The 25,690-nt window shown below is 45.5% G+C and overlaps 1 protein-coding gene across 1 annotated transcript in view; it reads right to left on the bottom strand.

The window, feature by feature from the left end:
• The window catches only part of si:dkey-22o22.2 (neural-cadherin), a 309,750-nt gene that overhangs the window by 76,678 nt on the left and 207,382 nt on the right, over positions 1-25,690 (bottom strand). The window contains exons 10-16 of the mRNA XM_059994111.1: positions 22,042-22,212; positions 20,853-21,025; positions 18,604-18,771; positions 15,278-15,527; positions 11,550-11,677; positions 5,479-5,665; positions 3,763-3,906 (exon numbers count right to left, since the gene is read on the bottom strand). Coding sequence (XP_059850094.1) covers positions 3,763-3,906; positions 5,479-5,665; positions 11,550-11,677; positions 15,278-15,527; positions 18,604-18,771; positions 20,853-21,025; positions 22,042-22,212 — 1,221 coding nt within the window. The remainder of the gene's footprint in view (positions 1-3,762; positions 3,907-5,478; positions 5,666-11,549; positions 11,678-15,277; positions 15,528-18,603; positions 18,772-20,852; positions 21,026-22,041; positions 22,213-25,690) is intronic.

Below are 25,690 nucleotides of genomic sequence, written 5' to 3'. Positions count from 1 at the left end.
CCAGGAATGAAAGGTTGAACATACCAGGAGTGTTTGATGTCTCTGGGCCTGTACTCACTGGAGTTCAGAAAAATGAGGGGGATCTCGAGGAGGAGGCACAGGAGCAATCAATGGTTCAGGAACAGCTTCTTCCCCTCTGCCATCAGATTGCTGAACTGACATGAACACCTCCTCACCATCTTTGCTCTCTTTTTCTGCACTACTTGTTTAATATGTGTGCATAAACTTATTGTATATTTTATATGCTACAGCTGCCACATAACAACAAATTTTATGAGATATACCTGATTCTGACTCGTTCAGTGGAAATCCCAGACCCCAGCTTGGCTAACTGCTGCTTCCATGGCCAATGAACAAAATCGAACATGCAAACAGAAGCTGAATTGAAATAGGCACTGTGTTAACTAAAGAGATATAAGCATAAACTGGTTAAAGAAAGTGGAAAGTTTTCCGGACAGAAATCCAGAGCTCGGTTCTTGCCAGATGAGGGCAGCACTACTAAGTGTAAAGTGATTCAATTCAGAGTAACACAAACACAGCTCAGCAGGTCAGGCAGCATCAATGGAGAGGAATGAACAGCTGATGTTTTGGGCCGCTTCACTGGAACTGGAAAGGGGGTGGGGTGGGGAAGGTGCCAGAGTCAGAAACAGAAGCGATTCTGGAAATCGAGAGTACCACTACACAAAACGCTGGGGGAGATTAGCAGGTCAAGCAGCATTCATGGAAATGAATCAACAGTCAGCGTTTTGGGCCAAGACTCGCCATTTGGACTGGAAAGCAAGGGGGAAGAACCCAGAATAAAAAGGTGGAGGGGGGGTGGAAAGAGTGAAAGCTGGCAGGTGATAGTCGAGACCAGATGAGGGAGAAGGTGGGTGGATGGGAGTAGGGATCAAGTTAGAAGCTGGGAGCTGACACGTGGAAAAAGTAAAGGAATGAAGAAGAAAGAATCTGACAGGAGAGAAGAGTGGACCATGGGAGAAAGAGAAGGAGGAGGGACACCAGAGGGTGTCAGTGTAACTATCACAGTGCCAGTGACCCGGGTTAGCAGCCAGTGTAACTATCACAGTGCCAGTGACCCAGGTTAGCAGCCAGTGTAACTATCACAGTGCCAGTGACCCGGGTTAGCAGACGGTGTAACTATCACAGTGCCAGTGACCCGGGTTAGCTGTCCGTGTAACTATCACAGTGCCAGTGACCCAGGTTAGCAGACAGTGTAACTATCACAGTGCCAGTGACCCGGGTTAGCAGACAGTGTAACTATCACAGTGCCAGTGACCCGGGTTAGCTGTCAGTGTAACTATCACAGTGCCAGTGACCCAGGTTAGCAGACAGTGTAACTATCACAGTGCCAGTGACCCGGGTTAGCAGACAGTGTAACTATCACAGTGCCAGTGACCCGGGTTAGCTGTCAGTGTAACTATCACAGTGCCAGTGACCCGGGTTAGCTGTCAGTGTAACTATCACAGTGCCAGTGACCCGGGTTAGCAGACAGTGTAACTATTTTTATTAGGTACAGCTGTACACTTGCTTGTTACAGCTAATATCTAATCAGCAAATCATGTGGCAGCAACTCAATGTATAAAAGCATGCAGACATGTTCAAGAGGTTCAGTTGATGTTCAGGTCTGGGGAAGATATGTGATCTCAGTGACTTTGACTGTGGAATGATTTTTGGTGCCAGACGGAGTGGTTTGAGTATTTCAGAATCTGCTGATCACCTGGGACAACAGTCTCTAGAGTTATAGAGCATGACTCAAAAACAAATCCAGTGAGCAGTGGTTCTGTGGGTGAAAACGTCTTGTTAATGAGAGAGGTCGGAGGAGAATGGCCAGACTGGTTCTGTGGGTGAAAACACCTTGTTAATGAGAGAGGTCAGAGGAGAATGGACAGACTGGTTCTGTGGGTGAAAACACCTCGTTAATGAGAGAGGTCAGAGGAGAATGGACAGACTGGTTCTGTGGGTGAAAACGTCTTGTTAATGAGAGAGGTCGGAGGAGAATGGCCAGACTGGTTCTGTGGGTGAAAACGTCTTGTTAATGAGAGAGGTCAGAGGAGAATGGCCAGACTGGTTCTGTGGGTGAAAACGTCTTGTTAATGAGAGAGGTCGGAGGAGAATGGCCAGACTGGTTCTGTGGGGGAAAACACCTCGTTAATGAGAGAGGTCGGAGGAGAATGGCCAGACTGGTTCTGTGGGGGAAAACACCTTGTTAACGAGAGAGGTCAGAGGAGAATGGACAGACTGGTTCTGTGGGTGAAAACACCTTGTTAATGAGAGAGGTCGGAGGAGAATGGCCAGACTGGTTCTGTGGGTGAAAACACCTTGTTAATGAGAGAGGTCAGAGGAGAATGGACAGACTGGTTCTGTGGGTGAAAACACCTTGTTAATGAGGGAGGTCAGAGGAGAATGGACAGACTGGTTCTGTGGGTGAAAACGCCTGGTTAATGAGGGAGGTCAGAGGAGAATGGACAGACTGGTTCTGTGGGGGAAATCACCTTGTTAATGAGAGAGGTCAGAGGAGAATGGCCAGACTGGTTCTGTGGGGGAAATCACCTTGTTAATGAGAGAGGTCAGAGGAGAATGGCCAGACTGGTTCTGTGGGTGAAAACACCTTGTTAATGAGGGATGTCAGAGGAGAATGGCCAGACTGGTTCTGTGGGTGAAAACGCCTTGTTAATGAGGGATGTCAGAGGAGAATGGCCAGACTGGTTCTGTGGGTGAAAACACCTTGTTTATGAGAGAGGTCGGAGGAGAATGGACAGACTGGTTCTGTGGGGAAAACACCTTGTTAACGAGAGAGGTCGGAGGAGAATGGCCAGACTGGTTCTGTGGGTGAAAACACCTTGTTTATGAGAGAGGTCAGAGGAGAATGGACAGACTGGTTCTGTGGGTGAAAATACCTTGTTAATGAGAGAGGTCAGAGGAGAATGGACAGACTGGTTCTGTGGGTGAAAATACCTTGTTAATGAGAGAGGTCAGAGGAGAATGGCCAGACTGGTTCTGTGGGGGGAAATCACCTTATTAACGAGAGAGGTCAGAGGAGAATGGACAGACTGGTTCTTTGGGTGAAAACGCCTGGTTAATGAGAGAGGTCGGAGGAGAATGGCCAGACTGGTTCTGTGGGGGGAAATCACCTTATTAACGAGAGAGGTCAGAGGAGAATGGACAGACTGGTTCTGTGGGTGAAAACGCCTGGTTAATGAGAGAGGTCGGAGGAGAATGGCCAGACTGGTTCTGTGGGGGAAATCACCTCGTTAACGAGAGAGGTCGGAGGAGAATGGACAGACTGGTTCTGTGGGGGAAATCACCTCGTTAACGAGAGAGGTCGGAGGAGAATGGACAGACTGGTTCTGTGGGGGAAATCATCTCGTTAATGAGAGAGGTCAGAGGAGAATGGACGGACTGGTTCTGTGGGGGAAATCACCTCATTAATGGGAGAGGTCAGAGGAGAATGGCCAGACTGGTTCTGTGGGGGAAATCACCTCATTAATGAGAGAGGTCAGAGGAGAACGGCCAGACTGGTTCAGCTGACAGGAAGGTGACAGTAACTCAAGTAACCACACGTTACAACAGTGGTGTATCAAAGAGCATCTCTGAATGCACAGCACATCAGACATTGAAGGGGATGAGCTACAGCAGCAGAAGACAATGAACACGCAGACAGTGGCCACTTTATTGGGTGGAGGAGTTATATGAGTGTAAGTCAGTGATAATGAATCTGATTCTGAAATGAGAACAAAAGGAGGAAGATCCATACAAACCCACCTTCATCTCCGTCGTTAGCAGACACTGTTATCACAACAAACCCAATGTCCTTGTCCTCGTCTACACTGATAGTATAGGCTTCCTGAGGGAAAAATGGTGCGTTGTCATTCACATCGCTGACAAAAATCCTCACGTATGCCATGTCTGTGAATGAAGAGAACAACATGTCGATTGATAAAGAATCACCATATAGCAATCAAAAACTTACCACAGTTAGAGCCATAGAGTCAGAGAGCACAGAAGCAGGCCCTTTGGCCCATCTAATCTGTGCCGAACTCTTAATCTGCCTAGTCCCATTGACCCGCACCATAACTCTCCAACACTCAGATTAAAGCTGTAATGTATTTATCCCAAAGGAAATTAATGTTGCAATAAAAACACAAAATGCTGGCAGAACACAGCAGGCCAGACAGCATCTATGGGAGGAGGTAGTGACGATGTTTTGGGCCGAAACCCTTCATCAGGGTTAATGTTGCAAGTTTGCTTAGTCAGAAATACGTACTTTAAAATACATAATGTAATAATTGAAGAATGAAAAGAAGTGCAAATGTTTATTAAAAAGTAATAGTGCAAAATATAGATGTTCAAAGAAACCATATAGTCGTCTACCGAAGGAGGAGGAGTTGTAGAGTCTTACAGCCACAGGGGGACAGGATCTCCTGCGGCGTTCAGCGGTGCTCCTCGGTGGAATCCAACCCATCCATACTAACGATACACGTTGTTCATGTTCCAAAATCTTCCAGTTTCCTCCTTTAAATCTGCTTGCTTCAGATGTTTTTCACTTACTGATGTCTGTAAGTTCCGTGTGTGTGTTTGGAATGGCAAGCTGCTCTGACTTGTTTATCCTGTATTGTTACAACTGGCTGGATAAGGATTGTCTCATCTGGAATAACAGATTGGTCAAATCATTGTTCTTGTTACTACTTCCCACCGCTGTCTGTAAGGAGTTTGTACGTTCTCTCTGTGGCCACCTGGCTTTCCTCCAGCTGTGCCAGTTTGGAATTAGATTATCGAGTTAGTTTCAATGTCTAAATATCCAAGTAATATTAACAATACTTTTACTTTCCACTCATAACACTTGGACATTTTATTTTGTTGTTATGTACGTATTCATTGGGTTAGTTTCAAAATGGTGTTGTATGGAGTGTCCAGGGAGGGTTATCACCTCTGGTCAAGGGGCTTGTGGTGTCATTCCCCTTTGGTCCCCATCTCTCGCCTGTAGCTCCAAGTAGCTGTTTGCATGTGACAGTGGCCACACCCTGGTCAGCACACTGCTTTGATAGGTGGGCTAAACCAGGCGAGGGTAGCTGGTGGGCCTCATACCCTAGTGGGATAGGGACAGGCCTGTCCGAGCATGCACAGTCAGCTCTGGTGAGATCTACGGTGAGCTCCAACGGGCAGGGAGGTCATTCTGGAACTCTCTGTGGGGGGCGAAGGGCATGACGAGGCACAGATGATGTCAGGGCCATACACTGCAACCAAGGGAAACACTTGTGATGATTACAGATATCACTGGACCTGGACTTCCGAGGTCGAGAGAGTGGAACTGCCCAGGTGCCATAGCTCTTCCACTTTAAAACTCTCTTACACAGATCTCCTGTCATCGTCGGATAGGATGGACACCCACCACACATATGAAACCCAAACAACGTAGCTCGTTCTCTGTAGACAAACAAATACATTAATGACGCGAGTCGATGGCTGTGAGGTGTGTACCTGTGTTGGGTTGTCCTTGTTTGCCTGGCCGGGCAGACTCCGAGTTGTCTTGGGACTGGACCTCTATTAAGTATGATCCCTTCACCTCTCTGTCAAAGGATGTCTGGGTGAAGATAACCCCCGTCTCAAAATCAATGCTGAAGTAACGATAATCTCCACTGAGGTCCTTCACTATGGCATAATTCACCTGGTAGAGGGAGGGAAGTTAACAGGTGAGAATCAAGCAGACGTTTCCCAATCTCTAATGCTTTGGTAAGAGGCAGAATTTGGAGGAAAGGTGAGAAGGTGGTAGTCAAAGGGACTGTTGGGAGAACTGGTCACATGGGGATGGATATTTATGTATTATTGAGATATACGCACAGTAACAGGCCCAACGAGACCACTCTGTCCAATTACACCCATGTGACCAATTAACCTATGAACTGGTGTGTCTTTGGACTGAGGGAAGAAACCAGAGCATCCAGAGGAAATGCAGAAATCACCGGAGAGAACATACGAATTCCAAACTCCGGATAAACTCCTTACAGACAGTGGTGGGAATTGAACCTGGGTCGCTGATGCTAAAGAGATGCATTAACTGCTACGCTACTGACCCGACCCTAAAAGCAATACAGGTTGGCTCTGGGGCTGATGGGGCAAAGGAGTGGCCTGAGAGCGTAGAGGATGGTATGGCAGCATAGTGGATAGTGTGATGCCAGTGGTTCAATTCCCACCACTGACTGTATTCATTTCCTACGATTCGTACGTTTCCCCATGACCTGTGGGTGCTCTGGTTTCCTCCCACATTCTAACGATGCACGGGTTAGAACACAGAACATAAAACATAGAATATGGAACATTACAGGCCCTTTGGCCACGGTGTTGTTCCAACTTTTTAACCTACTCAAAGATCATTCTACCCCTTCCCTCCAAAGTAAAACTCCATTTTTCTGTTAGGCTACTGCGCTGTGATTTTGGGCTAGTAAGCTGCGGGCCTGCTATGTTGGCACCGGAAGCATGGCGATTCTTGTGGGCTGCCCCCAGCACATCCCCGGACTGTGTCAGTTGTTTATGCGAACAACTCATTTCACATTTCGATGCATATGTGACAAAAATGAAATCTTTAAATCTTTGATCTTTCTTACGTCGGCAGCAAATATAAATACGGAAGAAAGCCAAAGGAATGGCCTTTGACATCAGCTCTAACCCCAGACTCTGACATCAATGACTTACCCGAAGCATACCTTATAACAGAGATGGAAGCCATAAGACTTAGCGACAGAATTAGGCCATTCAGCCCATTTGAGCCCTCCACTGTGCAACGATGGTTGATTTATTATCCCTCTCAACCCCCCCTTGAACATTAAACAGTACAGCATAGGAACAGGCCCTCCAGCCCACAATGTTGTGCTGAATTAAATGAGTAAATTAGTAATCAAAAGGCCAACTAATCTCTTCTGCCTCCTTATCCTTCGATTTTCCTCACATTCACGAGTCTATCTAAACGTCTCTTAAAAATCTCTAATGTTTCTGCCCTACTACCACCCCAAGCTTGCATTGCAGGCACCCAACACTCTCTGTGTAAAAAACTTGCCCCTCACATCTCCTTTGAAATTACCTTCCTTCACCTCAAATGTGTGCCCTCTGGTATTAGCCATTTCAATCCTGGGAAAAGATGTTGTTAGTTATATTCCATCTGCCACCCATATTTGCAACTGGTTTATATGCTGTTGTATTCATTGCCAGTCTTCCACACCATCCATAACACCACCAGTCTTTGTATTGTCTCCAAACTTACCAATTCACCCATGCAGGTCACTCATAAATATCACAAACAGTAAATTGTCAATGCTTTGGGTTGAAACTCTGCCTCAGGACTCAGATACAGGGTTCTGACCCAATACGTTGACAACTGATTTCCTTCCACAGATGCTGCTTAACCCATTGAGTTCCTCCAGTAAGTTGTTGCAGATCCCCTCCTGCTTTCTCCACTCAAGGGCTGGAGGCTCTTGCACGTCCAAGTGCAATGGTAATGTTGTGCTTAGCACAATGCTGCTCCAGCGGGAAACACAGAGGTTAGACTTCAGTCCTGGTGCCATCTGTAAGGAACTTGTACGTTCTCCCTGTGACCGTCTGGGTTTCCTCTGGGTGCTGTGGTTTCTTCCCATAGTCCCAATAGTTAGACAGAATGACAGATAAATAGATACATAGACGGATAGATAGATAAATAAATAGATAGGGATATAGACAGGTAGATAGATAAATAAATACAGAAGCAAGCAAATAAACAAAGAAACAAACAACTGAATAAATAAATAAATACCCCAAAGCAGCATAGATGGGTTTTCATTTCTCTACCAATTCCATAAAATTTTACCAAGCCAAATCCAGAAATTGCTGCAATCACTTCAGCCTGTGAAATAAATCTGCAATATTAAATTTATTTGACTTCCTTGGGACTGCCGGGAAATAATGGGGAGCAGTGGCAGTGTTCAGAATTCAGATGACGTGACCATGTCTGCATGCTGGGAATTATAATCAAGACTCTGTTTGATTTGCATTTGACCAAAGGCGTGACCAGATTTGACTGGACACCCATCCTCACCATCCCTTCTACACACTGGAGAATTCAATTTTAGAATCAGAATCAGGTCACTGGCCTATCTCATGAAATTTGTTGTTTTGCAGCAGCAGGTCATTGTAATATATAATAATAAAGCATATAAAATACAATAATAAATTTATATAAAAATTAAATTTAGTAAGTAGTGCAAAAAGGCAGAGAAAAGAAAAGTGAGGGCTCAAAGTCTATTTAAAAATCTGATGGCAGAGGGGAAGAAGTTGTTTTTGAAACTTTGACTGTGTGTCTACATCCTCCCTGATGGTGGCAATGAGAAGAGGGCGTCTCCTGGGAGATGGGGGTCCTTAATGATGGATGCTGACTTTTTCAGCATCAACTTTTGAAGATGGTCTGGATGTTGGGGAGGCTAGTGCCCATGATGGAACTGACTGAGTTTATAACTCTCTGCAAAAGTGATTATTACACCTGGATGTCCTGTTACTCCTGGGATGTAGTTAAGAAACTTATCCAACAATCTTTGTACTGAACACTCAACACAATACCTGACCCAAATAAGGTTGACTGAGGTGTCGCACATGAAGTTGTGCTTTCTCTGTCAGGACTACAGTGGCTATTTCGATGTTCACTCCTGCTTCTCCACCACTGAGGACACATTCAAATGCCTCAGAAAGGTGGCATCCATCATCAAGGACCCCCATCATGCAGGACACATTCTCTTCTCATTGTTAACATCAAGAGAGAGGTACAGGAGCCTGAAGGCACACTTCTTCTTCTTCTTAAAACCATCACCCCTTCTGGGCCTGCCTGTGGTGAACTACATATACCTGTCTGGACACCCTCCCCCCCCCCGCTGACTGCTCCTGTGGCTCCTCCCACAGACCCCATGATAAAGGCGATTGAGGCCTGAGCCCTGCCCTCAGTCTCCTGGATGTAGCGTGGTGGTCAATTGCTGCTTGTTCTTTCTTCCAGTCAATAAAAGCGGATATCTCGCCTCACGTCTCAGAGAGTTATTGATGGTGCATCACTGGCATAGGCCACTGACAGCAGCTCGCCAGTGTCCTGTGTCCTGGACCAGTCTTTCCAGTTCTCCCAGGTGTAGCCCATCTTCTTAGTGTCCTGCTCCCCCAGGGATGAGATCCTTGGGGCTTTTGTTGGCGTTCATGTAGAACCGGGTTTTTATGAGATGGAGTTGCTAGTCCCATGCCGGGGTTGGGAACGTCCATGGTGGAGTTTAAAGACACACAATGTTTTAGGAACAACTTCTTCCCCGCCACTATCAGATTTCTGAATTGGCAATGAACCCATAAATACTACCTCACAAACAAGAAGAAATCTGCAGATGCTGGAGACCCAAACAACACGCAGACAATGCTGGAGGAACTCAGCAGGTCAGGCCTGATGGAGGGTCCTTGCCCAAAACCTGAGTTCCTCCAGCATTTTGTGTGTTGCTTAGACTAACTCACTGTGTTTTCCTCCTTTTTGCATTACTTATTTAATTCAATTTTAATATATATTTTCTTATTGTACTTTGTAGTTTTATTTTTATTATTATGTATTGTAAATGTACTACTGTTGCAGAACAAGTTCAAAGTAAATTTATTATCAAAGTTCATTTCTGTCACCATATACAACCCTGAGATGAATCTTCTTGTGGGCTCACTCAGCAGATCTATAGATAACAGGATCAATCAGAGGGCAGAAGACAGCAAACTGTGCAAATGCAAATATAAAGAAAAAGCAATAGAACATGAAATAACAAGATAAAGAATCTTTAAAGTGAGATCATTGATTGTAGGAACATCTCAATGATGAGGCAAATGAGTGTAGTTATCCCCTTTTATCAAGAGCTGCTGCAGACCAGGTGACAGGGAAGCACGACAACGTGGTTGGGCTTGGCTGGGCCTAGCCTGTCCCTTCTGTGCTGCCCTCCCGTGTTCGAGTGGTGGAGTGACAAGCTGGATTGTACATGGCAGGGAGATGGTACAATCCATTGCTAGGCATGGTCGCTCTGGGTCTTGGACTATATATGTTTCTTTTAGTGGATATGCTGCTTTGTTCGATATTATGATTTATGTTACTTGTTTTTTTTAATGTTTGCTTGCTGTTTTAAATGTCTTGCGCCTTGACCCCGGAGGAAGGCTTTCTCATCCAGCTGTATCTACGTATGGTTTGGATGATAATTAAACTTGGCTTTGATTTGCCCCTAATTGAACAGATTCTGCAGATGCTGGAAATCCAGAGGAACACACAAAATGCTGGAGGAACTCAGCAGGTCAGGCAGCACTCAGTGGAGAAGAATGAACGGCCGATGTTTCAGGCTGAGACCCTTCATCAGGATATGCTGATTTCTGCTGGCAATTCAAGATTCAACATTAATGTCATTTCCTGTACACAAGTGTAAACGAGAACAAAATAATTGTTACTTTAGATCCGAAGCAGCACAAAACAAAATAAGATAAAAGATGCAATAATTTAAAAAACACAATAAATATAAATACGTAAGATAGCTTATATACACAGATTGATTGTATATGTCCATTGAGTGAGGCCAGGCACAGGAGTGTCTGTATGTAAGGTGATTGATAGGAAATGATAAAGTAGTGGTGTTTGGGTGTGTGGAGGGGCGGGTTAGTGGGTGGAGATGCTGATCAGCCGTTCTGCTGGGGGAAAGTTGCTGTTTTTAGAACATAGAAACCCTACAGCAGTCTGGTGGTCCCGGTGTGGATGTTTAATACCCTGATGGGATTGGGACAAATCGGCCCCTATTGCCCACTTCTTAGTTGAGTAAGCTGAGTATATCTACAAGGAGTGTTACTGCAGTAAAGCAGCATCCTTCATCAGGGACCCCCACCACCCAGGCATTAGCAAGGAGGGACAGGAACTTCAGGACTCATGCCACCAGGTTCAGGAACAGATATTACCCCTCAACCATCAGGGACCCCCACCTCCCAGGCTGTACTCTCCCCTCACTGCTGCTGTCAGGAGCCTCAGGACTCACACCACCAGGTTCAGGAACAGTTATTACCCTCAAACATCAGGCTCTGGAACCAGAGGGGACAACTTCACTCAACTTCACTTGCCACATCACTGAACTGTTCCCACAACCTACGGACTCATTTTCAAGGACTCATCATCTCATGTTCTCGATAATTATTGCATATTTATTATTACTATTATTTTCTGTCTTTTGTATTTGCACAGTTTGTTGTATTTTGCACACTGGTTGTTTTTCTGTCCTGTGGGTGCAGTCTTTCAATGATTCTATTGTGTTTCTTTGTAGTTTCTGTGATTTCCCATAAGAAAATTAGTCTCACAATAGACAACAGGTGCAGAAGTAGACCATTCGGCCCTTCGAGCCTGCACCGCTCACGGTAGCATACAGTGACAAACATGTACTTTCATAATAAATTTTGAACTTTGATGATCCTGTATGTCTCAAACCTCACGGAAGTGAGCTGCAGATAAACGGATGCACTCAGACAACTGCAGCACGTGCAACCCAATTTCTCACCTTCCCATGACGACCAGAATCCAGATCTGTCGCAGATACCTTCACAACTGACATGCCCACAGCAGCCCCTTCTGGGACTGTAGCCTCGTACGTCGATGAGGTAAAGAAAGGAACGTTGTCGTTGACATCTGGAAAATCGAACAGTGAGAAGGTGCATCAATGTGCATAGCTCAATCTCATCACTAATTCATTGTACTTCCTTTAGAAGTAATAATTTTAAAGGTATTGTCAATACAAACTTCAAACTGAGCAAAAGACAATCATTTTGAAAGGGAAAGGTAGAACCTCTTACACCAACTTCGGCAGAGACATATCTCCACACTGCCACTCAAATCTAGTCTAACCTAGTTTTAATCAGTACTTTCTATATTGTAGTCATCACTTTTATTGTCATTTCGACCATTACGGCTGGTACAGTACATAGTAAAAATGAGACAATGTTTTTCAGGACCATGGTGTTACATGACACAGTACAAAAACTAGACTGAACTACATAAAAAAACACTGAGAAAGCTACACTGGACTACAGACGTACACAGGACTGTGTAAAGTGCACACAAACAGTGCAGGCATTACAATAAATAATAGACAGGACAGTAGGGCAGTAAGGTGTCAGTCCAGGCTCTGGGCATTGAGGAGTCCGATAGCTTGGGGGAAGAAACTGTTACATAGTCTGGTCGTGAGAGCCCGAATGCTTTGGAGCCTTTTCCCAGATGGCAGGAGGGAGAAGAGATTGTATGAGGGGTGTGTGGGGTCCTTCATAATGTTGTTTCCTTTGCGGATACAGTGTGTAGTGTAAATGTCTGTGCTAGCAGGAAGAGAGACCCCGATGATCTTCTCAGCTGACCTCATTATCCGCTGCAGGGTCCTGTGGTCTGAGATGGTGCAATTTCCGAACCAGGCAGTGATGCAGCTGCTCAGGATGCTCTCAATACAACCCCTGTAGAATGTGATGAGGTTGGGGGGGGGGGTGGGAGATGGACTTTCCTCAGCCTTCACAGAAAGTAGAGATGCTGCTGGGCTTTCTTTGCTATGGAGCTGGTGTTGAGGGACCAGGTGAGATTCTCCATCAGGTGAACACCAAGAAATTTGGTGCTCTTAACGATCTCTACCGAGGAGCCGTCGATGTTCAGCGGGGAGTGGTCACTCTGTGTCCTTCTGAAGTCAACAACCATCTCTTTTGTTCACATTTAGAAAGAGATTGTTAGCTCTGCACCTCCCCTCTGTAAGCTGACTCGTCGTTCTTGCTGATGAGACCCACCACGGTCGTGTCATCGGCGAACCTGATGATATAGTTCGAGCTGTGTGTTGCAGCACAGTCGTGGGTCAGCAGAGTGAACAGCAGTGGACTGAGCACACAGCCCTGGGGAGCCCCCGTGCTCAGTGTGATGGTGTTGGAGATGTGGCTCCCAATCTGGACGAATGAGGTCTCCCAGTCAGGAAGTCTAGGATCCAGTTGCAGAGGGAGGTGTTCAGGCCCAGTAGGCTCAGCTTTCCAATCAGTTTCTGAGGGATGATTGTGTTGAAAGCTGAACTGAAGTCTATGAACAGCATCTGAATGTACGTGTCTTGTTTGTCCAGGTGGGTTAGGGCCAGGTGGAGGGTGATGGCAATGGCGTCATCTGCTGAGCGGTTGGGACGGTACGCAAACTGCAGGGGGTCCAGTGAGGGGGGCAGAAGGGTCTTGATATGCCTCATGATGAGCCTCTCCAAACACTTCATGATGATGGATGTAAGTGCAATGGGACGGTAGTCATTTAGGCAGGACACTGAAGACTTTTTCGGCACGGGGACGATGGTGGCGGCCTTGAAGCACGTTGGAACGGTGGCGCTGCTCAGGGAGATGTTGAAGATGTCAGTGAGAACATCTGCTAGCTGGTCTGCACATCCTCTGAGCACTCTACCAGGAATGTTGTCTGGTCCAGCAGCCTTCCATGGGTTGACCCTGCACAGGGTTCTTCTCACATCAGCCATGGTGAGACACAGCACCTGGTCATTTGTGGAGTGGGGGGTGGACTTCCTCGCCACCACCCTCATTTTCCACCTCAAAATGAGCGTAGAAGTTATTCAGCGCATCTGGGAGGGAGGCATCACCCGCACATTCAGGTGATATTGTCCTGTAATTGGTGATGTCCTGGATGCCCTTCCACATACGCTGCGTGTCGCCGCTGCCCTGGAAGCGGCTGTGGATTAGCTGGGCGTGTGCACGCTTTGCCCTCTGATGGTCCAGGACAGTTTGGCCCTTGCTGTTGTTAGGGCTGCCTTGTTGCCTGCTCTGAAGGCAGAGTCGCAGGTCCTCAGCAGTGCACGCGCCTCTGCGGTCATCCATGGCTTCTGGTTGGCACATATAGTGATGGTCTTGGACAGAGTAACATCATCAATGCACTTGCTGATGTAGGTGGTCACTGATGCCGTGTACTCCTCTAAGTTGGTAGAGTCGCCATCGGTTGCAGCCTCCCTGAACGTGTGCCAGTCAGTGTGCTCAAAGCAGTCTTGAGGAGCAGAGATGGCTCCTGCTGGCCAGGTTTTCACCTGCTTCTGAACTGGTCTGGAGCGCCTGACGGGCGGTCTGTTTGCTGGGATTAGCATAACAGAGATGTGGTCTGAGTAACCGAGGCGGGGTCGGGGAATTTGTATAAACCAGGTCCAACACGTTCTCCCCCCTCGTTGCAAAGTCCACATACTGATGGAATTGGGGGAGCACTGACCTAAGGTTGGCGTGGTTAAAATCTCCGGCGACAATACACAGTCCATCAGGGCGCGCGTTCGCTAATAGCCCCGAACAGTTCACAGAGCGCCGGGGGGGGATGTAGACACCGGATTCCCGTGGTAAATAAAATGGTCTGCATCGAACAGCAACAAACTCCAGTGGCGATGAGCCGTGTCTGGAAACCAGGGCAGAGTTCCTGCTCCATTCCGTGTTGGTGTCAGCACACCACCGCCGTGAGTCTGACCGGAGAGAGCCGTGTCCCTGTCCGCTGGAAACAAGGCGAGTCCGTGACTCTGAAAACATACTCCCACTGGAGTCGGGTGTAGTCCATTTTATTGTCCAGGGAGCGGACACTGGAGAGCCGGCCGGCTGGGTTGGCTTTTTCCTGGCCGCTTGTCTCGCTTCCGTTTCCTCGCACATCGCTTTTGATGTCTCCATCTCTGTCTACCAGCATCAGGCGAGTCCAAGGACTGTAGGGCCGATCCCCTCAGCAAGCCGAGGTCGTGTAATTCAGCCAGCAGATCTTTGTGAACAACACACACAAAATGCTGATGGAACACAGCAGGCCAGGCAGCATCTATAAGGAGAAGCACTGTCGATGTCCAGGGCTGAGACCCTTTATCCTGACAAAGGGTCTAGGCCTGAAACGTCGACAGTGCTTCTCCCTATAGATGCTGCCTGGCCTGCTGTGTTCCACCAGCATTTTGTGTGTGTTGTTTGAAATTCCAGCATCTGCAGATTTCCTCGTGTTAGATCTTTGTGAAGGTTTGTTTTTGGGTGATCTCTGTATTGTAGTAGTATCTGGCAATGGTAGATAGTCGCTCTGTTATCCGTGTGCCCTAATCGAAAATTGTGTATCAAACTTAAACTACAAAATTAAATTAAAGTAACACCAGGTCTGAAAGGCCGCTGCTGCTGTGCCACGTCACCTCCTGGGCACCATGAGGAAGAGAGGGGGATATTTGTGGTGTCAAGGAGCCTGTGGACTGTAACGATACCTGGAAGCACTCAACACTACCTGTCAAGTTTATGTAGATGGTGGCGAAGGAGGCCAGTGGTATAGCAGCCACGTTCTGAGCCCTGACCCGCAGTGTGAAAAACTTCGTCCCTTCAAAGTCCAGTGGTTCTGCGACTAAAATGGAAGCTGATCCATTTGCCCGGTTGGGTTTCAGATAGAAGCGGACAGGCATGTTCGTCTCAGGGACCTGCCCTTCCTCTAGGTTGTATGTGACTCTGGGATCCCCAAGAGGAGATGTGGCCTTCACCGTCTACAGTCAGAAACAAAACAAACTCATAATTACTAACAGTAAACACAATACTCTGCAAGACAGGCAGCATCTATGGAGGGGAATGTTTATTGTTCATTTCCCTCTACAGATCTGCATTCCAAGGATTCCTGACTTGCATTCAGAGGACTCGAAATGTCTGCATAATGAATTACATTATGTAATGTTGCAATGGCATCGGTCAGATTGCACCTGCAGTACTGTGGGGAGTTTTGGGCTCCATATCTGAGAAGCGCAGCCAGCTTGATCAGTGGTACTAGCCTCTCTGGCATTTGAGGGCATCTTCAAAAGGCCATGATTAAAAAAAGGTATCATCCAACAGGAAGGATCCCCGTCTCCCAGGACCTGTCCTCTTCTCATTGCTACCACCAGGGAACCTGAAGACACACACTCAATGATTCAAGAACAGACTGTCCCCTCCACTATCAGATTTCTGAATGGACAATGAACCCGTAAACTCTACCTTGCTAATTTGCACTTTTTTTGCACTATTTCTATATTCTTATTGCAATGTTTAGTATTTCTATATATTGTAGTGTACTGTTGACACAAAATAAAAAAATTAGTAATAAACCTGAATCTGATTCTGATTCTGAAAGGATGTGCTGGCATTGGAGAGGCTCACAAGAATGATCCTTGGGATGAAAGGGTTAATGTATGAGGCGTATTTGATGAATCTGGGACTGGCCTCGCTGGAGTGTAGAAGAACGAGGGCGGATCTCATTGAAACCTGTTAAATGTTGAAAGGTCTAGACAGAGTGGATGTGGAGAGGATGTTTCCCACAATGGGGGTGTCTAAGACCAGAGGACACAGCCTCAGAAAAGAAAGATGTCCGTTTAGAACAGAGAGGGGGAGGAATTTCTTTAACCAGAGGATGGTGAATCTGTGGAATTCATTATCACTGGTGGCTGTGGAGGCCAAGTCATTATATCTAAAAGAGGGATTGATAGATTTTTAATTAGTCAGGGCATCAAATATTACAGGCAGAAGCAGGAGAATGGGGTTGAGAGGGATAATAAATCAGCCATGGTGGAGCAGTTTCAATGGGCTGAGTGGCCCAATGATCTTATGACCTCATGATTCAGGGTTAATGAGTTGTGAGCATGCTACTTCAGCGCTGGGGAAGTGGTGACGCTTGTGGGCTGCCCCCAGCACAATCTTTGCTCATTTGCATTGGCTCGAACAACACATTTCACTGTATGTTTCAATGGACGTATGACAAATAAAATTAATCTCTTCATAAAAGGAGATACTTAATTCAATTTCTGGACACTAATTGTAAAAAGAACAAAGAATTTCTCACCAAAGAAGAAAAATTCCCAAGATATGAATTTATTCAGCAAATGCAAGAAAAGTGTTCCAGTCCTGTCAGAATTTATTATGTAAACTGTTAAATTCCTTACAGTGTTTCGGTAAGTAGCTCCCAAACTGAGTACAGAAGCGTGAAGAGGTGTAAAATGGAAATAAACCCTCACAGAGATGAAAGGAAATAGTAATGAGGAGCATGTGCAAAAGTCTCTGGTTTGTTATCATACATCAGCATTACTCCCAATGAAAGGAAGGGAAATAGCTCTCCGATCAGCATTGCCACGGGAGCTCTAACAGCCTATGTTTCAGCTCTTAAATTAGGTCATGAACCAGCAGTTATTGGGGTACCACAGTAGCGTAGCGGTTAGTGCGACACTATTGCAACTTGGGATGTGGGGATTCAATTCAGAGTTCAGTTCCGGCGTTCCCTCCCGTATGCGCGTAGTCCAAAGACGTACTGTTGTGTATTTAGTATTTCAGTAATATTTGAGTAATCTTTTATGTATATTGTTTGATTAAGCATTCCTTGTTTGTTTAATTATTCATTGTGGGTAATATGTAAATATAGGTTAAGTGCATACCACATGATACGTGCACGCCTCGTTTAAAGTAAAGACAAAGTTACACTCGCATTCTCTGTACGCCTATGTTTTCTTTGAATTAGATTGATGTTTTGAAACATAACACGTACGGGTTAGCAGGTTGCATGGTCATTGAAAATTGTCCCGTGATTAGCCTGGGGTTAAATCGGTGGCTTGCTGGGGTGGTGGGCCTTAAAGGGATAGAAGGTCCTTTTCTGTATCTTTAAAATAAAAATAAGTTTCTCTTTATTCAGTTCCTCTGGATTTTATTTGGAGAATGTGATGGCTTTATTTACATGGTTTAATGACTAAGATACTGATCTGATTTTTATACGGGTAGGATGTTGTTCAGAGTGATACACCAGAATTTTTGATTGTATTATTTTCCCACTGTGTCACATTATTCGATTGCATGAATTTATTATTTATAACACACTTTATTTCCAAACTGAATAAAATGTTAATCAGGCTTTTCAAATAACCCAGTTGGAAGAATATTCCACATAGATCTCCGCTTCTGTTGCTACCAAGTATCTCCTGCTGGAAAAGGCACATAAAAGCATTCGGATGAGGATGGGATTAGATTGGATTTGGGATTTCTCGTATAGACTGCCGACAATTAGTCTCCAGTGTCTCAGATGAAGAATGGGGACTTCAAGATTGTTTAATGTCATTTACTGTATACAAGTGCAAAGGAGAACGAAATAATTGTTACTCTGGATCCTATGCAGTAAAAAAAAACACAATGAGATAAGAAAAGCAATAATACTAAAGAAAACACAATAAATATAAATACATAAAATAGCTTATATATTGATTGTATGTCCATAAAGTGATGCTAGGCACAGGAGCGTCTGTGCATAAGGTGACTGACAGGAAATGATAAACGAGTGATGTTTGGGGGTTTGAACAGACACAGAGCCATCAAGCGTTCCTCACATGTTAACCCTTTCATTCCCAGGATCATTCTCATGAACCTCCAATGGCCACTCTACAATTACAGCAAATCCTTTCTTAGGTAAGGGGCCCAAAACTGCTCCCAATACTCCAGGTGCGTCTGACTGATGCCTTTAACACTCCATCCTTGCTTTTATATTCTAGCCCTCCCAAAAGGAACACTCGTGCCACATTTGGCTTCCTTACCGCCAGTTTGACGTGCATTACGTACCACGATCCTCAAGTCTCGTGTAGTGTTCTCCGGGATTGTTATCTGATAGGTTTCCTGCTCCCACTGTGGTGGCTGGTTGTGTATATTGGTGATAAAAACAGTTAATTCCACGTGGCTGCTTCGATCGCCTCCGTCCATTGCTGTAATCTGACAGCTGATATGCGCGACCTGGAACACAACATTATTCTGAACTCCATGAGACATAGGAGTAGAATTAGACCATTCAGCCCATCGAATCTGTGCTGTTATTCCATCACGGCTGATTTATTATCTCTCTCAACCCCATTCTGCTGCCTTTTCCCTGAAACCTCTAACACCCTTAGTCATCAAGAACCTATCAAAATCTGCTTTAAATCCACCCAGCGACTTGGCCTCCATAGCTGTCTCTGGCAGTGAATTCCACAGATTCACCACCCCCTGGCTAAAGAAATTCCTCCTCACCTCCAGTCTAAATAGATGTCCCTTTATTCTGAGGCTGTGCCCTGTGGGCCTATACTTCTGCACTAACGCAGGGGCTCCCAACCTGGGGTCCATGGACTCCTTGCTTAGTGGTATTGGTCCATGGCATGAAGAAGATTGGGAGCCCCTGGGGTAGTGCAAATAAAATCACTGAACTGGAAGGATTTTGTTAATTTGCAGACATTTTACTTAGCAGGGCAAATATAACCAGGTCCCCAGATATCGATAATAACCAGGCCCGAAGGCATCTTCAGACTAACAGGAATGGTTGTAAAATACTTCATCATGACACAATTTCCCTGATTCTGTTCAAATTTGCTATGCCATTAGCAGAAATAACATTAACAAAATATATTAAAAATATTAAATGCATTTGAATTCTTTTATAAATCGAAAATGCAATAAAAATAAAGTAGATAATTATAATTTCATTTTGAAAATAATCAATTTTCATCCTTATTATTCCGAAGGGACTGTAAAGTAACTGCATTGTGTTTTTTTTCCAAAAGGTACAAGTTCTGCAATATACAAGAGGGTGGAGAATTGTCTCTACCAAAGGAGTGTGAGGTGCTCCTTCCCTCCACTGGCCTGCAGGTCACCCTTGGGTAAGGTGTACCACCTGCTTAGCCCCCCGATCAGGGTGACATGAAGCCACGGGGTGGATGGTCATATGAACAGCTGGTGCATATCACAAGTCCTGCTTGTGTGACCACTGACGCTATACGGACAATCTCTGAAGAGTGTTGATAGTGGCTGGGGTCATCCATCTTGTAAAGACACTGCCCAGACAAACCAATTCTGTAGAAAAATTTGCCAAGAGCGATCGTGGTCATGGAAAGAGCACGATCGCCCACATCGCTGACACGGCTCATGATGATGATGGTGATGATGACAAGTTCTCACGGAACTAAAGCCAAATGAAGAGCTGTGATGTAACACAACTCAGTTCACGAGTTTTCACAGATCAGTGACAAAATCTCAACGAATAAACCTGTGCTAGTCTCCTAACAACGCAGAAAGCAATAATCACACCATCCATTCACCCCCAAATTCAGCCTGACAATTCACTGAGCAAAGAGATTGAAATACTGCACGGAAAGGTTGCTGGGGTTTTACCTGATCACTTGAGTTACAGAGGAAGGTTGAATAGGGTATTGGGACCAGAGGTGAGGGTTGAGCTGGTCCTGCTCGCTGCTCCACAACGATTACTCAGCTCTGCTAAACTGAGGCTGTGGCTGGGTCAGACTACAACCAGAGTTCATGGTTTAAGGGTGAAAGGTGAAATGTTTAAGGGGAGCATGAGGGGAAACTTCTTCACTCAGAGAGTGATGTGAATCTGGAACAATCTGCCAGTGGTAGATGCAGAGTCAATTTCAATGCTTAGGAGAAATTTGGATACCTACTTGGATGGTAGGGGTATGGAGGGTGATGGTCCAGGTGCAGGTGGAAGAAACTGGGCTGATTAATAGCTTGGCATGGACTAGATGGGCCAAAGGGCCTGTTTTCGTGCTGTAGTGCTCTCTATGACTCTCATCTCCCCTTCCCCACCCAGCTGGCTTCACCAATCACTTTCCAGCTTGTACTCCTTCCCCTCCCCCACCTTCCTACTCTGGTGCCTTCCCTCTTCCCTTCCAGCCCTGATGAAGGTCACGGCCCATAACTTTGACTGTTCATTCCTCTCCGGCCCGCATTGTTTGTGTTACTCTGGATTTTCAGCATCTGCAGATTCTCGTGAGCAGAAGACTTTCTGTCCAATAACATTCCCAATACTGTGGATGTAATTGTCTTACCTGGGAGATAGGGTGATTGACATAAATCCAGCCCGTGCTGGGGCTGATCTGGAAGTATTCCGGCTCCTGCCCTGATATCGAATAGGTGATGGCTGCATTGGTCCCATGGTCATCGTCATGAGCCGCCGCTCGCAGGAAACTCGTGCCAACTGGAGTGTCCTCGCGCAGGTAATCTAGGAACAAGATTCATCCCATTGTTATGGTCACAGACTTCTTAAAACTGTATTTGAACCTAATTGTTCCACCTTGTCTCACTTACTGATCATGTCTTTGGGATATTCTCATTTGAGCAGAGAAATGAGTGATGTAGCATTTTACTGCTACAAGATAGATTTCAAAGTTCAAAATAAATTTATTATGGAAGCACATCTATAACATCATATACTGCCTGAACCCCAATGTATTTTCTTGCAGGCATTCACAGAAGTCCAATAGACTCAATGAAAAATGTCATACAAAGACTGACAAACAGCCAATGTGCAAAAGACACACAGTGCAAATAAAAATAAATAAATAAACAAACAAACACACAGATAAACAATACCGTGCGGCCTACTGGGCTGGGTGTTCTCGAGGAGACACCGGATTGCATAGAGGGGGAGAGAGTTTAAAAGAAACAAACAGGGCCAGTCAGCATACTTCGTGTGCTGTTGTTCCCGACAAGACACCAGATTGAATAAAGGGAGTAAAGGGAGAGAGTTTAAAAGAAGCGACCAGAGGCTCGTGGCACACTTTGAGCACTACAGTTCCCAAAGAGACACTGGATGGTGTAGAGGGAGAGAGCATTCAAAAGAAGCGAGTGGGGGTAGTCGATAGGAGAGGAGAGTGGACAATGTGAGGAAAGAGGGAACCCTCTTCCATCTATTCCCAGCTTCTCACTTCATCCCCTCCACTGTCCCCCTCACCTGGTCTCACTTATCACCTGCCAGCGTGCACTCCTCCCCCTCCCCATACCTTATTCGGACCTCTTCCCCCTCACTTTCCAGTCCTTAGGGTCTTGGCCTGAAACATCGACTGTTTATCATTTCCATAGATGCTGCCTGGCTCCTGGATCTTGGGCACCTGCGGAATCTCTTGTCTTACCGACCCTTGCACAAAGTCCAACATCGAGTCTAAAATGATTAACGATTAGAAAATTGGCTTTGTAGGGCCACTTATCCATCGGTAGCACCTGTGGTTTGGTGCTTACATTGATAGCGACTGTTCTCAAACTTCGGGTCATTGTCATTTTCATCGGCAATGAGTATGGTCAGCTGACAGACGCCAATCAGCGGCTCCTGGGCCTGGTCAGTCGCAGTCACAGACACGGCGTATTCTCGCTGCCTCTCCCGGTCAAAACTCTGTGTTGTAGTAATCGAACCTACCAAAGCAATTGGTATCACAGGATAAGACCACAAGACATTGAAGCCGATTAAGGCCATTCAGCCCTTCAAATATGCTCTGCCAACCCATCATGGCTGATTTATTAACCCTCTCAACCCCATTCTCCTGCTTTTTGACAATAACCTTTGACACCCTGACTAATCAAGAACCTATCAACCTCTGCTTTAAATATACCCAATGACTTGGCCTCCACAGCCGCCTGTGGCAAAGAATTCCACAGATTCACCACCCTCTGACTAAAGAAATTCCTCCTTATCTCTGTCCTAAATAGACATCCCTCTATTCTGAGGCTGTGTCATCAGGCCCATTATGCATCCAGTATGTTTTACTTCATATTCAATTAAAATTTTAACAAATGATCCTAAATTGGTAAATTGCTGTATCATTGTCATGTGTACTGAGGTACAGTGAGAATGCTGTCTTGCATACCGTTCATAAAGATCAAATCATTACATGGTTCACACTTTCGGTCCTCATCAGAAGTGAAGCAGCATTCTGATGAAGGCTCTGGGACCACTGCCTCACTTTGCACAGATTCTGCAACCAGTAAAGCACCAACTGACAGTCTGGGGTGTCTCTGCCTGTCATTAGATTTGACCGGATTGCCTTTATTAGCCACGTGTACATCGAAACCTCGAAACGTACAGAGAAATGTAAACTGACTATCAAAGTCCAACATAGTCCAAGGTATGCTGAAAGCAGCCCACAAATGTCACTGTGTTTCCAGCACCAACACAGCATGCCCACAACTCACTAACCCGAACTCTGGACTGTCGGAGGAAACCCACGAAGCCAGGGGCAGGACATATAGGGCAGTGGGAATTGAAGCCCGATCGCTACTCACTGGCAGTGTAAACCTTTGCATTGCTGTGTCGCTAACCATTGTGACTTATCTGGCTAGATTCAGGGCAAATCTCCCATCAAGTAAAACTGTATTCGGCTCTGCACTATCTGTCTCAGAACTAGTGGGGAATAAATGGCATTTGTTGTTTTTGGAAACTGCTTCTATATCTACAATATATACCCTGCAAATGTTAAGGGTTCTATATGTCCTGAATACAACCTTATATTTGGGCTGATCAGGTAGAAATTAGTTTGCCTTGCTGTCACCTTTGGATGTTAAACAGATATAAATCAGAATCATCAGCACCAGGAGACACCCGTCATTAAGGACCCCAGCACTCAGAACATGCCTCTGTCATTGCTACCATCAGGGAGGAGGTACAGAAGTTGATGACACACTTAGCCATTCAGGAACAGCTTCTTTCCCTCTGCCACCAGATTTCTGAATGGACAGTGAACTCATGTACACTAACTCAGTATTTTTTTCCTTTCTTTGCTCTTTTTCTGCACTACTTATTTAATTAAAAATTACATATAACCTGATTCTGATTCGGATTCTAATATGTCGTGAAATTGTTTTGTGGCACCTGTACAATGTGAGACATAGGCAATATCATAAATTACAAATAAATAAATAAATAATTCGAAAGATGACAATAGACAGTAGGTGCAGGGGTAGGCCATTCGGCCCTTCAAGCCAGCACCACCATTCAATGTGATCACGGCTGATCATACACAATCAGTACCCCATTCCTGCCTTCTCCCCATATCCCTTGACTCCGCTATCTTTAAGAGCTCTATCTAACTCTTTCTTGAAAGCATCCAGAGAATCTGAGGCAAAGCATTCCATAGATCCACCACTCTCTGGGTGAAAAAGTTTTTCCTCAACTCTGTTCTAAATGGCCTACCCCTTATTCTTAAACTGCGGCCTCTGGTTCTGGACTCCCCCAACATCGGGAACATGTTTCCTGCCTCTAGCATGTCCAATCCCTTAATAATCTTATATGTTTATAATATAAATGGTGCGCAGTGTTTATGGATTCATTGGGAAAGAGCCGCTCCCAAACATTGAGTGTGTGTCTTCAGGCTCCTGAACCCCCTCCCTGATGGTGGCACAGCTAGTGAGCAAAGAGCTTCTACCCAATCCACACAAGGTGTCTCAAAACAATGGATTTATTGAGACGTACAGCCCTGAACAGGTCCTTCCAGCCCTCTGTGCCACGCTGCCCAGCAACTGACCGATTTAACCCTAGCCTAATCATGGGATTATTTACAGTGACCAAATAACCTACCCCTCAACCATCAGGCCCTTGAACCAGAGAAGATAACCTCACTCGCCCCCATCACTGAACTGTTCCCACTACCTATGGACTCACTTTCAAGGACTCTATATCTCATGTTCTCAATATTTATTGCTTATTTATTTATCATTGCTATTCTTTCTTTTTTTTTTCTTTTATTTTGTATTTTGGTTGCCCACCTTGATGGTGCAGATGCTCATTGATTCTATTGTGGTTATTGTATTTATTGTGAATGCCCACAAGGACATGAATCTCAGGATTGTATATGATGACATACATGTACTTTGGTAATAAATTTACTTTGAACTTTGAACCATTAAGTCTTTGGACTATGGGAGGAAACCAGAGTATGTGAAGGGGAACGCACACACACAGGGGGAAGACGTACAAACTTATTACAGAGGATTTCCAGAAGTGAACTGCAATAGTGTCACGCTAACTATAGTGTCACCTCAGAGTAGGAGGGAGAGGATAGACCCTGTCGAGAACCACATGGTCATTGAATCCACCTGATTCAACTGAATTACTGACTGAAAAATGTAAAGACAAACCTGAGAAAGATTCCAGACTTATCGCATTAATATCTGCACGTACTGAAGTGGAGACAACCAGAACCATGGTTGGATGCCACAGTAGTGTAGTGGTTAGCATGACACTATTACAGCTCGGAGTGTTGGAGTTCGGAGTTCAATTTGAACACTGTCTAAGGAGTTTGTACCTCCTCCCTGTAGATATGTGGGTTTCCTCCAGTGCTCTGAGTTCCTCCCACAGTCCAAAGGAGGTTAGTAGCTTATTTGGTCATTGTAACTCAGCCAGCCAGGCAACAACTATGGAAATAAATCAACAAACAGTCGACGTTTCTCTGGCCTCTTACCTCTTCCCATCTTCCTAGCACCTCCCCTGTTGGCCCTCCTCCTTCCCTTTCTCCCATGGTGTGGTGAACTACATATACCTGTCTGGACACGCCCCCTGCTGACTGCTCCTGTGGCTCCTCCCGCAGACCCCTGTATAAAGGCGATCAAGGCCTGAGCCCGGCCTCTCAGTCTCCAGGATGTAGTATGGTGGTCACTCACTGCTTGTTCCTTCTTCCAGTCAATAAAAGCCGATATCCCACCTTTACGTCTCAGTGTGAGTTATTGATGGTGCATCACATGGCCCACTCTCCTCTCCTATGAGATTCTTCCTTCTCCAGCCCCTTAACTTTTCCATCTATCATTTCCCAGCTTCTTACCTCATGCCCCCTCTCCCATCCACCTGGCTTCACCTATCACCATCTAGCTTGTCCCCTTTCCCCTTCCCCTCTCCCCCACC

The sequence above is a fragment of the Hypanus sabinus genome, chromosome 1, assembly GCF_030144855.1.
Source record: "Hypanus sabinus isolate sHypSab1 chromosome 1, sHypSab1.hap1, whole genome shotgun sequence".
In the NCBI taxonomy this organism is placed as follows: Eukaryota; Metazoa; Chordata; class Chondrichthyes; order Myliobatiformes; family Dasyatidae; genus Hypanus; species Hypanus sabinus.
This window is presented reverse-complemented; position numbering and strand designations above follow the sequence as displayed.